The 13,195-nt window shown below is 47.9% G+C and overlaps 3 protein-coding genes across 3 annotated transcripts; all 3 read left to right on the forward strand.

The window, feature by feature from the left end:
- Window positions 1–1,379: 1,379 nt before the first annotated feature.
- On the forward strand, window positions 1,380–2,399 carry FPRO_01384 (uncharacterized protein; the record flags this gene model as incomplete). The annotated part of the gene is made up of 1 exon (XM_031232072.1): window positions 1,380–2,399. The coding sequence occupies one exon, from the start codon at window positions 1,380–1,382 to the stop codon at window positions 2,397–2,399; it is 1,020 nt and encodes a 339-aa protein (XP_031075089.1).
- A 598-nt stretch (window positions 2,400–2,997) lies between these two features.
- On the forward strand, window positions 2,998–6,286 carry FPRO_01383 (uncharacterized protein; the record flags this gene model as incomplete). Its single annotated transcript, XM_031232083.1, has 2 exons — window positions 2,998–3,006; window positions 3,062–6,286. The coding sequence occupies 2 exons, from the start codon at window positions 2,998–3,000 to the stop codon at window positions 6,284–6,286; spliced, it is 3,234 nt and encodes a 1,077-aa protein (XP_031075090.1).
- A 2,077-nt stretch (window positions 6,287–8,363) lies between these two features.
- On the forward strand, window positions 8,364–8,613 carry FPRO_01382 (uncharacterized protein; the record flags this gene model as incomplete). The annotated part of the gene is made up of 2 exons (XM_031232094.1): window positions 8,364–8,462; window positions 8,515–8,613. 2 exons carry the CDS (start codon window positions 8,364–8,366, stop codon window positions 8,611–8,613), a joined length of 198 nt encoding a protein of 65 aa, XP_031075091.1.
- Window positions 8,614–13,195: the final 4,582 nt, after the last annotated feature.

Consider the following 13,195-nt stretch of genomic DNA (forward strand, 5'->3'; position numbering starts at 1 on the left):
GGTGTTTCCCATCTGACACCCGCTCTCTTTGACAACGGCAACTCAATCTTGCACAAACTTAAATTGTGTAACCTTTCAGCAAAAATAGAGTGGTACCGTCTGCGTTATCCCGCCCAGTTGCCATAGTCATACAAAGTCATCCCGTTTGTTTTTCTTGTTTGTTTTCCTGTGTTGATATGGAGAAAAAAAATCAAGTGGTGGGTGCTGGAGGTGGATCATTATCCTAGCAGCTGTCGTCAGCACCAAAAGCTCAGGGTCCCTGCGTTTTTGACTCTGTAGGGATATGGATCCATATTTTGGTTCGATAATCGTAAAATGTTGGAGGATAAGGAAGTGATCCGTGGTGTATTAGTTGCGGAGCAATGTCATCATGATCGTTAATTCCGCATTAGAAACTTTCATTGTGTCAATTATCACCACTCAAGCTTCTTCCAGCCACCAAGATCATATATGTACACAGTAGGCTGCCGGGCCAATGACATGATCGTCATGTTGATCGTGGGGAGATCCAAAGCTTACAGCAGTTCCTCCTGCAACAGGACCTGAAGAGTCAAGAGAGTGCAGATAACCTCGCTGTAGCCACAAGCCAAGTTCACGTTAGCTTTTCAGCTGCTCCAACTAGCACAGCCTGAGAGAGCAAATTAACGTGAGCTGCGCCCATTCAAGGTTAGACAAGCGAAAAGCGAACGAGCTCAGCTTCATCAAAAAGAGTGAAAGCGTGGATGAGTGGCTGAGCGCCCTATCTCTCCACTGTGACCTTCTTAGCGGGAACCTGACCTCAAGCTGTAACAACCAGGCTTGGGCTTTTGGGCTTGGGTAACCGGGGGGAGTCGTAAGCGCAACGCCTCCAGGCGGATGAGGCAGAACGTGATGGTTGCGCACTGTACGACACCACCTACAACAATGCCAGAATCACAGTGTGAGCTGAGCGCGGGATCATGCCTGTCCGGGGTGTAGGGGCTCGCTGCGCCACTCCACGTCAACCAACATCCAACCCCCTCATCTGTTTGCTAGTGCGTAACTGTGCTGCAGCACAACGGTTAGTGCTCACGCCCAGCCCAACCTGGAACTTACCTATCCGTACCTACAAGTGGTCCTGGTCCTGGGCTGTGATTCAGCTTTTATAAAACCATCCTCTTCTTCCCTCTGGTGATATTCTCCTCTCCTCTATTATCTCGCCTCATCTCATCTTTCCCTTATTTACGTTCGCGTCATTTCCTATCCGTCGCATTTCGTTCTTCTCACTCGAATAGAGTCATTCGCTTATAACAGCTCAGCACTCGTTCTGCTAACTCTACGTCATATTCCGATTCGATCTCCGAATCCGCCGCATACCTAAAAACAACCTCCAAAAACCACACCACACACAGACCGCAACAATGGGCGTCGGTCGATTCTTCTGCGTGCTATTGCCGTTCGTGCTCACAGTCGGCTCCATCATCTTCCTACTAGTCGGTGCTCTCGCTGGTGTCGCCGATAAGTCTCTATACATCTTCCGAATCGATGTCAAGAACCTCAGCATCAGCCCTGCCGATGTCGGCAACATTATCGACAACCTCGACCTCAAGAACTTAAAGTTGGATACTCGCGATGTGCCTGTGATCGAGGAGCGTGCCGACAAGATCAAGGACAACATTACCGCTGAGCTGCTCGGTCTCGACAAGTACTACGACATCAACCTCTGGGGTTTCTGTAAGACCGACTCAGATGGCAAGCGAAAGTGCGAGAAGCCCGAGTTTGACTGGGCCAACAAGAAGTTGAACACGTCTTATCTCATTGGTGCCGACAAGAATGTCCAGATTGAACTTCCTGATGAGATTCAGGATGCTCTCAAGGCCTTCAAGACTGTCACCAAGTGGACACAGGTCGTCTACATCGCCGCTTTCATCGCTCTCGCTGCTGAGATTATTCTCGGTATCTTCTCCAATTGCTCTCGCATCTTCTCATGCTTGACATGGATCGTCGCTGGTATTGCCTCCACTCTCGTTATCGCCGCTGTCGTGCTCTCTGGTGTCTTTGCCGGTACAGTTGTTGGTGCTGTCGAGGGCACAGCCAAGTTCTACGGCGTCAAGGGTGATATCAACGGCCGATTCTTCGCCTGTGTCTCTATCGCAGCCGCCTTCGCCATCGCAGCCGGTCTCTTCTGGATGTTCACCATCTGCTGCTGCAAGCCTGAGAGCCGAAGTCGCGACAAGAAGAACCGCCGATCCGATGGTGAGAAGCTGCTTGGTGGCGCCACCAACAAGCACGGCTCTTACGCTCCTCTCGGTGACGACCACGAGATGCAGACCGGCTACTACAACCACAACCAGTCTCAGTCTCAGTACGGTGCTCCTCGCTACCCCAGCGGTACTGCCCGTTCTGATCTCGCCTATGAGCCCTACTCTCATCGTGCTTAAACCGCTGCGAGTAACTCAATGATATGATTCCTCAAGTCTATTTGACTTTGAGATCGATGATGATTGCATTAATGGCGTTTGGTTTGACTTTGATATTCGGGATCGAATGACAGGGTAATGTTTGCTATAGCACTCACGCCGCCACGAAAGAGTTTTGGTTATGTTATCGCTTTGCAAAGGAAGTTGGTGGATATTGGCAACGGGAAGATGCCGGATGGCATGATACCCAAATGTTTTCTTCTTGAGATTACTGGGCAATGAATGAACATTACATAGCTATCCTGAACGTTCGCCCTCGAAACATAAAAATATATAACAATTTATTTACTATCCGATTTTTTTGTGACGTTTCAACTCAAGAGTTTAATGATACTTCGTCAGGATAGGCCATGGTAGTATGTGTATAGAGCCAGCCCAAAAATTTTCTCATGGCTGACTGAGAATCCACACAAAACCTCATTCATATAACACAAATTTTAACTCTACATCCAGACTCGCCGCAAGAGCTCTCATGGTAGATAAATATTGCCCTGGTCACGAGTAAGTAAACGAGCGCGTATTTAAAGCTCAATCAATTTTTTATTTCCCGCTGTCAATAATGGCAGATGTGAGTTATGATCATAAATGCCCCTCCCCCGCTATCATGAGCTCACACATGCCAGTCAAGCCTTACTCGGGAATTCTTTCAGGGCCCCATCACTTCACTCGCCTTCTTCCATGATGCGGAGTATCTTCTCGCTGGCGAGGATACTCACTTGACTCTCTACGATCTTCAAACCGGCCATGCATTGCGTGTAGGCAGCGTGCGTGTCTTCTCTGCACAACCTATTCATGGAATACGCCTGTTGGGCAATGGGCGAGTGTTGGCCTGGGGTGCTGCACAGATTGCAGTGGTGTCGAATATTGAGGGATTGATCGCAAACACGACGGATACTCAAGTGATTGTGAAGAAGACTGCCGCTCCAGATTGGATCTACGATATTGCACCGTCGCCATACGACGACTCTTCTGCGGTGCTCGCAACGGCTCATAACGAAGTCGTCCACTTACACCTGAATGGAGACGACAAACCGGTCGTCGGATCTATTGTTTCGCCTTCGCGACCAATTCTCTACGCTGCGAGACTGAAGTGGCTAGACCAAGACGCTGTTCTTATGGCTGGAGGAACAATCTTTGGTGAGATCCTTGTATGGCGATGCTATGTTTCAGAGAGTCGCTCGGAACTTCTGGCCATATTGAACGGGCACGAAGGATCTATTTTTGGTGTTGATATCTCAGAAGAACTCCCTTGTAAGAATGGAACCAAATTGAGGCTCATTGCAAGCTGCAGTGATGATCGAACTGTGAGAATCTGGAACATCACCGGACGAGATGGGTCCCACCAAAAGCATGACTTTGCTGCACCAAGAGAGACAGGATTCGGATCAAAGGCAGGTTTGGACGACGGGCCTAGGGCGGAAGAACTACGACCTGTAGCTACCATCATGGGACATTTGTCAAGAATCTGGGGTATCAAGTTCGCCCAACTCACGGAAGGCAAAACACTCCCAGAAAGCCCATTATCATTGTACTCGTTTGGAGAAGATTCGACATCACAGAGGTGGCAGCTGAACCTCGATGTTTCGCCCGAGAAAGTTTCTGGTTCGTTGAAGCACATCGAGACATACTCCGTGCACGATGGCAAGCATCTATGGGCCCACGCTGTGGTCAACAAGGGAGACCAAACCCTCATTGCAACAGGAGGCGCTGACAGCAAGATTTCTCTCATCACACAGCCTGCCTCATTGACCCCTGCTGCGTCAGTTTCAACCCACGAACTGCTTGGGCTTGGCTTCGATGAGATTGCTGACACGCTGCCTAACCTACGAACATTGAAATCTGTTCGTGGAAAAGAGATATTCAGCCGCTATGATTTCATTTCTGATGATCGTATGCTCGTAACAACAAATTGGGGACGACTCCTCTTGGGTACGTTCCGACCGACTTTGGAGTGGAGGGAAATTGAACTAGAAGATGAGCTCAACGTCGAATTTCAGACGTGCTATACTCTCCAGACCATAGGTGACGGTGCTGCTATTCTCGGTACGACAAGTGGCAAGCTGTACTACTTCTCTGAATCTCAAGGGGTAAAAGTTCTTGGCTCTGTGCCGGGCAAGATCTTCAACATTTCAATCCTGTCCAGTTCCGTGGGGGGTCTTACAGAACTCATTGTCCATATTCATCGAACTTCAGACTCTCAGTACTTCTCAATCAATTGGTGCACAGGAGCTGTTGTGGCAACGGCAGATATTCGCGGCATCGACAAGAGATTCGTTGCTATATCTGCTGCTCGTTTTAGGAAGGATTTGATTGCCATAGGGTCACGCCATGGCTTTCTTGCACTGTTGAGACAGACAGGAAACGAGTTCCGCCCTATCCTAGACTTCAGGTTCAACACACGCGATGCTATTACTGGCCTGGTACCTCTTCCGACAACGGACGAACAGGAAGCTCCCCTGTACTTCCTGGCGACGAGCAGAGATACAAAGTACAGAATATACGAAATTGAAGATCTCGGCGATGAAGCACGATTGCATCTCCAGCATGAGGTCGCTGCCCCTTCTGGTGCCGATATAGAAGGTGGTTGGTTTACTCAAGATGAATCTCCCGAATTGGTCTTGTATGGCTTTAAGAGTAAGAACTTTATTGTATGGAACGAAACACGTCGGGAAGAAATTGCCTCGGTTGATTGTGGAGGTGCGCACCGGACATTTACCATTGCTCATGATTCCATCAACCACAACCGTGTGCGATTCGGTTATACCAGAGCAACAAAGCTTTACATTTTCTCACAGCACAGCCCGATACACCGCCCTCTGAGATATGGAACACACGGAAGAGAGATTCGGGGGTTGAGTGCTAGTGGTCGGTACATTGCAACCGGCGCTGAGGACACAACTGTTCGTATCTGGGAGTATGAAGATGAAGAATGTGGGACGAAGAACAGTGGTGGACTTCGATGTGTTGCCTCTACAAAGCTTCACATATCGGGGCTACAAAAGGTTCACTGGGTGGGAGATGACTACCTTCTTAGCAGTGCTGGTTTTGAAGAATTCTTCGTATGGTCTGTCCGAAGGCTAGACTCACAGTACAAAGGCCTCGGAATCTTGTGCGAAGCAGTGTTAGAAGACAAGAGTCCTGCCGCAGATCTTCGCATCATGGATTTCGACGCATGCAAAGTTGGCAATGGAAGCATCATTATCACGATGGTTCTGTCAAACTCAACATTGAAAACATATCGTTACACACCAGGAGAAGGTTTCCACCTCCTAGCTCGCATGTCGTACACGGGAGCTTGTCTCACACAGGTTCGCCATCTCGGGGTGGACGAGAACGGTCTTTCGGCACTTACTGCTTCTACGGATGGACACCTGACAACCTGGGAAGTTAGTTTCGGAGGGGAAGTGGCTAGCCATGCTCTCGTTCAGGTGGCTCCCGTGCACCAAAGCAGTATCAAATGTCTGGATCTCCAGCCAACGCCCGAAGGATTTTTAGTTCTCACAGGAGGCGATGACAACGGTCTTGGTGTGACTACACTTGTGCCTATGTCAGACCAGTCAGACAAACGTCGATATACAACTTCCAGCCGTGGAATCGTGCGCAAGGCCCATGCAGCAGCAATCAACGGTCTGGTGCTCGTGCAACGTGGGGGAAAGACATTCGGCATTACTGTCAGCAACGATCAGAGGGTCAAGGTTTGGAGAGTTCAGGTGAACAATTTGAAACTAGTGGCCGACTCTTATAGTGGTGTTGCTGACCCTGGTGATATTGCCGTCATAGGGGAGAGTGATGGTGAGAAGGTCAATGTTGTGCTTGGGGGAGTGGGTGCTGAAGTTTGGTCGTGGTAGTTAGATTCGTTGGCGTTTTGGATCAGAGTTCCATGAGACAACTCAAACTATTAAGGATCAAAGTTTGATAGTTTTAGCCATAGCAAGATACGAAATTGGATTGTTAGAGTGCCTAGCATGAAAGCCTCTCTTGAGCAGCAAAATCCTCTTGATCTGCTGTCTTGTCCGAAGATCCGCATAGATTCCAGAGCAGCTTCTAGGTAAGTCTTCAGCTAAACAACACAAAACTATGAAATGGGATAATAGTGAGTGTTCGAGGAAGATGCTACACAAGGACAAATTGGGACCCCTACCCTAGATGCAAGTACTTAGGTCAACTAGGGACAGATTTTGTAGGCATTTAGACTAAGTACTTAGCTATTTCAAGCATCTCGGTTCAAAGCCAGAGGCTTTTCCTGCTCCTAGGGCATGGAAATTATCCATGAGAACCGGTTCTTGATGTTGAACCATGTCTTTCCAACTTTTCCAAGGAAATACCCAGATGTGAGGGCCAAATAGCCAACGGGGGCTGGGCAAAATACTGGCACCTTCAGAAGTTGTAGTTCATTTTGTCGATTCTGAGAACTTGGTTACTTTAGATTGCTAATACTAGTCTTCTAAGGGCGAAGGAAACAGTCCAGTACCAAGAAGACGATCGTGAGAGTTGACAGTTGTGAATGCGCATCATCAGGTGTTCCAAGAGTATCGCCGCCCTCAGGAATGTCCTTTGATAGCACGATTACCAGTGTTGCCTTTCCGATTTAGCGTTCCCTACGTCATTAGATCTTGCTTAGTTCTTGTTATCTCTCAGCAGAGCGCTATCCCAACCTGATAGCTTTGCCCGTGAATATGAGACATTGTCTGGACCCTGACTTTCGGAAGCGGCTGGGAAATGCCAAGACATTTCTCGATAGCCACGCAGTCCCTTGCGTAAGGTGAGATTGTTCAACGGTCGCAACCGGCAGATGATGGTTTGTTCAAATCTATTGGCTGAATGTTTGATGATAAGGCGTTCTTATCCATTATCCCAGCGAGCTCGAAAGGTTGATGAACATTATGATCGAATCATCAACGCAATGACTCTGCTGAAACCGTTGGTAAACTCAAAGTACTACAATTAGAAAAGCGTAGGGCTGAAGTGACAATGCTCTAGCAACGCTAAGAATGCCGCTTATGGCTTCCCTTGTTTTGTCTTATTATCAGGGTTTCTTGTTCCACTTGTTACCCTGGTTGAGGGAAGTAAGAAAACTTGAGACCACTATCGCACATGACAAAAAGACTGGGGCGAACTGACGATAAATCTAGTAGGATTTAGACTATTTGTTTTTGATACCCTCTCTACGGCTCTCAGGTTTTCCTGCTCTCAAGTCCAGCCCTGTTTCTTTTTCTTCATGTCTCTCTCTCTTGGCAATAAGTCTCGACCATTCTTAGAATCTAGGCAGTAGATTTTGAAATCTCAGCAGTTTCTCTGTATGATATGAGAGAAAGGCTACTGATTGGTGCAATTTTACAACTGTCATGGCTGATCTTTACCAAGCAGTTCAATATCGGCAGATAAACCCAATGTAAAAAAGTCGGATTACGAGGTTTCATTAGCGATTGTGACCCCCGGAATATGACGCATGTGGGCCCTTGTGTCCTTGTAAGTCGCCTGTAGTGTACCTGCATTAGCGCATGAGGTGCGCACCAAATCCGAGTTGGGCTCCATGGATTGGAATGAACATTTTCAACGTTTGCGTCAAAAAGAGCTCAACGCTGCCTTGCAAACTCTCCTGAGAAATGGATGTCAGTGCCGCATGCAGTTTCTTTCGCGACCCAAGGCGATCTTGGCAGTGACTCCACTGTCAGTGAGTGATTCCCTGCTTTCGACGAATCTCCCTTGAATCTATGGTCAAACGTTGAGTTTGCGCAGTGACCTCCAGGCCATATAAACCAGACAAACTTCCTCTCCTCCCTCCACTTGCTCCTCCACTCACTCACACTCTCTCTATTCAAACTACTGTCACTCGTTTCTTCAGTCACTCTTTCACCCAGCACGTTCGTTTTACTCGACTCTAGTAGTATCCCTCGTTTACCGACTTTTCCTTATATACTCATCATGAAGTGGTACACGCTCGTTCTCGCTGCCTCTGCTACCCTCGTTATGGCATCACCTGTTCCAACCTCTTCTATCTCACCAAATGGGCCGTGCCCTCAAGTAAGTACCCATTTTCTGTAAAGGCAACATCTATACTAACAGTTGGTTCTAGTCTAAAGTCGATGCTATCCTCAAAGGCGACATGGATGCATCTGAATGCTGCTCATACGGCAAATGCAAGGGCGATGTAGTCATCTCGGTTGGAGAATAAGACTTAATCCCCTCAACTCACACGCTCACTCAAACTGAACGACGTTACGAATACACCATTGCATACTAGCATACACAGTCCTTATCTGAACGACCTCAACACAGGCTACAAGAGAGAATCCGGCTCTTGTTCCTACACTCCACGGATATCATACCCAAAGTTCTGTCAGAACCAACACGTTCAGTCTATCAGAATCCACATTCGTTTCTCGATTCTTTCTTACAAAATTATACTCATGCTTAGGCACGTGGCTGTCATCCTGGGCTTGATGATATACAGGAGAGCTTGGCCTAGTGTCCTAAGGAGAATGTTTTACAAATGAAGAAGAAACGATTTAGATGGGTTAGCTTGGAAGAATCACGAGAAATATCAACTACAATTGCCACATATCAGACAGGATCTGAAACGAATACCATATGATTTGTTTAACCAGAGTAGCATTTCGGATATGCATTGATTTGGAAGCCGTGAAATATCCCTCAAGTTACTACTATCTACAAAACCTTACTTTGTGTCCCGGATCAATACTCCAGGGCTCGTATAGGTGGATCTCGACTATTTCCGCAAACGGCATCCCCATCTTACAAAGTTTGCTCACTCACCGACGCTTTGGGCACTATTCACTGCTGTACACAATCGGGTCGTTGGCCAAGTACGAATGACCGAATTGAGTTGAATCAAGGCAGTACGATGCAGTGAAGAAGAAACGGGCCGATTCCTTTCGCCGGGGTGGTTTTGAAGCTATCGTCACTTGGTGACTAGGGCCAAGACTGGGAAAGTCAAAGGAATTCTTCTCATAATTTTGCCGATTAATTTGATCCTCTGCTTCAAAACAGACTTCATTTCTCGTCTAAGCAACGCGTACCTCATTGAGAGTCAGGTTATACTGACGACTGTCCTGGCCAAGTATATTGTGCCATAGTTGAGATGCTGGGATAATCGAAGTGGGAGAAGTTCGAGACACTGCACCACTGACAAAACCCTAATAGCAACTCAGCAGATATTCGCACTCTCCTATTTGAGCAGACTGTTTCATCTGTAAAGACTCCTACGAGGTCAACAACGGCGGGGGGGTTGTGGTTAAGAATCAAACACGAATGGACCGATATCCGCCTTCAGTGTCGTAGCAACATCGACAATGACTTAGATAGGGGAGTGGAGTGAGACATCCTCTAATGACATTCCATTATGCCTGATGCCCTGAACTCTTTCATGATTGAGCAATCTTCTGACACAGTAACCTCACTTTTAATCATTCACCCCGTGAGGACTTCTGTAATGTAAGAACAGCGATGTGCTTAAGGCATTTTAACTGGGAATTTTGTGATCAACATATGATGAGACACACAATGAGCCTGGCACAAATTCGGAACATAAAGACGAATGGCAATTGAGATTGTTGCTCGTTTCGATCGACACTCGCTGGAAACGGGCTGCATGATACATCTGCTCAGTGTCGAATAAGAGTTAATTATGCATCTCGTCTCTTGCATATGGGTACATAAACTGGCCTCAACTTCTTGGTAAAAGACAACATCTCAAGAGTCACTCGTGAGTCAACGAGGTCAATTCCGGTTAGGTTGTCCTCGGAGATATTCAACGGCGAAGAAAGACACCACCAGTACACTAAAGTTCTAGCTCGACATGCTACTCAGTGCGTGATCTGTATCTTCAGTTCTTAGGTCTCACAAGCTCTGGAGATCATCACAGCAAAGTAAGAACAGTTCTTGAGGCTCGGAAAGTGACGTGAGCACCAGCAAGTAAGAAAGCTTGAATTACTACAGAGCTAAAAAGCGGAGTCAAAGGCTAAGTTAAGCGGAGTCGATCTTGATCCGCGAGTCCCTTGGATCGTGTTACCAACGGGTCTATCCTAGTCCTAGTAAGCAAGGTCACGAGGGGAGTTGGGTCGGTTGAGCTACGACACACGATGACGCGAAATTCAACAAAGAAATCCTCCACTGCCGAGGGCATCATCATTGGGCCTGTTGAGCGGGGTTTCCATCAATTACATGCCTAGCCATGGGCGTAGTTGACAGGCTATTATGACATAGAGTCATCTAGGTACTGAGGTAGGCATTCTCCTTCCGTATACTACAAATATTGCAGCCCTCGTATCATGAAAGAGCTCACTACAACCTTGATCCTGTTTTACTTGTTCATCCCTATCCTGCTATGATTCACCTGATGTGATCCATGAATGTTCTGATATATCAGTCTTCGGTTGGTCGGGGATACATCGGTGGGGCCGATGAAGCTTCATCTGCGTTAGCATATCGATTCCGAGTGTGGAGCGGCCAATCCGCTTTCACTGTAACTGCGTCTAACTTGGACCCAAGCCCTGTAAGTACAGGGACAATGCACACCACCAGCCATCCATCCTTTGAGATTTCCTGAGTCTGTCTGAAGGTTGAATTTGAAGTCAGGTATCGTGATGAGTGACTGTGCTCGGCAGTTTCGATCATCTCATCGAGATGACCTCGAGATGGACCTTGAGATCTGTAAGAACGATATATGAGCTAAACTGACCAGCATCTGATACTTCTCAGCTACTACCTTTCCACCAAACTGAGTCCCGTTCTTAAACTTTAGACTCCAGCTCGAGTGTGAGTGCGGGCTATTCAGTAACATCACGTCAGAGGCGCTTCCTATGCGCATCCGGTTGATGCATGCAACAGACCCAAGTCTCTCTTCTCTGCAATTCCCAGCCCCCATTGACACTCTGCATCACGAGCTTGCCGGCTTCGAAGTTACCTACATACGGAAAATAAGCAGCACTTCATCGACGATTGCCGTGAGTTGGCCTGGGCCTGACCCAATGGTCTGACGCTGGCCTCCTTCAACGGTTAAAGCTCACGGACATTCAGGAGCAATTCTGACCTATCGAATTACTCAATGGATGTCTACCTGGGTACTCCATACCTTGTCTCTAAGAAGCAGGGGTCTTCTATACTTGCTTCTTTCGAGATAATATGCCGGACAGAATAACATCTGATTTCCTTTTTTTTCAGGGTCCAATTATTGTCCGGTCTTGGTGGAGGAGATGATAGAAACCTAAGGTTTGATGGAGGGCGCGCCGTGGCCAGCTACCACAAATTCTGCACAGTACTGCAAGGTCTAGGCCCGACCTATTTTCCCCTCTCAACCTTATGACGGAGGCGAATCCTCACGATACTCCATACTGTAGATGATGAAGGTAGGTAGGATTAGCCCACCGTGACAGCAGAGTCAAGGTAACCCAAAAACATTGATTGGATGATTTGCATGTTCCTGCCAACCCGCCAGTGCCCTAACGCCCCCATTACCCCAGCCTAAACGCAAGCCTACGCAAACCGAAGCCAAAAGCCAAAGCACAAGGCCTAGCCGATCGTCAGGCAATAAAAACTTCCGACGTTATATCAAGATACCAAAATTAATTGGTCTAAAGGTGAAGCAAGATATACTAAATCTACCCAAGTATTTTAGTCACCTGGGATGGAGGTCCTGCACTTTCTTGCCTCCCTCCCCTATCTGCCCTAGCAGTTTTCCAGGCTCTCTTTTCACTGGCCTCCGCATTCATTCTGGAATTGGAAGTACCCGCTTTTTTCTAGCATTGCCTTAGGCTCCATCACCCCCAGCTTTCACATCCATAGCACCATCACCACCACGTTACTGTATCACCATTCAACATCACTTGGCCAACACCATCTTTTTAATCAAGCCCCCCCTCTTCTGCCACAAGGGAAAAGCATATCAACACTCCGATCCCCTCGTCAAATTACATCCCTTTGTCTCTTGTCTCTAGCCTAGCCTGCAGAGCAGAGCATCGTGGTCATCGTATGCTCTACGGGTCAAGTTTTCTAGCGTCGACTCCTCTACCCTACCGGGCTGCCGAGGCGACAAGAACTAAATCGCCCAGCTACCGACCCGAGCTAGTAGCTCTCCCCAGATCAACGTCGGGTCCCCGCTGCTTTCTGAGACCTCCATCAACAACACAGCTAGGTACATCACTTAGCCTACCTTACCTTACTTCCAACACATAGAGTCTGGGGCGCTCCTCAAATCGACTCACCGAGCAGCGTGCTCTGGTCCGATATTTCTTTTCTTTCTCAGGTACTCGCCTTTTTCATTTGTTCAGGTAGGTCAAGGCGCTTCCTTTTAACGCGTGGTGCTTGCGCTCCTCAAAGTTCAGCAGAGCTTCCGTCGCGGTGCTCGAGTCACCAAAATTCCCAAGCTTTCCGCAAGCAAGCTCTGGCCTGGCTCGTCACCTCGCCAAATGTATCGGTACCTTGCTCTAGGGCTTTCGCTAACGCATCATTCTCCAGGTTTGGCTGGCAAATGAACTAGGGACAGAGTCTCCTACCTCGCCTACCCCTCTCTCAAGCCAGTCCAGTCTCCCACGCCTGGTCTGAGTCCCCTGATCAGAAGATCACATCACACCTCTCAGTGTTCCATCCGGATCTCTGCGTTCTTGTCCAGGTCCCTCTCGTTCTGAGGCTCTCTCCACTTCGGGACTCTCCACAACTCTCTGCTCGCTCCACCCTCTCTACTCTACTCATCGGGCCTGTCTGTCCTGATCCCTTTTCCCATCTACCTCTTCATCATC

Source organism: Fusarium proliferatum (assembly GCF_900067095.1).
Source record: "Fusarium proliferatum ET1 genome assembly, contig: FPRO_scaffold001, whole genome shotgun sequence".
NCBI lineage: Eukaryota > Fungi > Ascomycota > Sordariomycetes > Hypocreales > Nectriaceae > Fusarium > Fusarium proliferatum.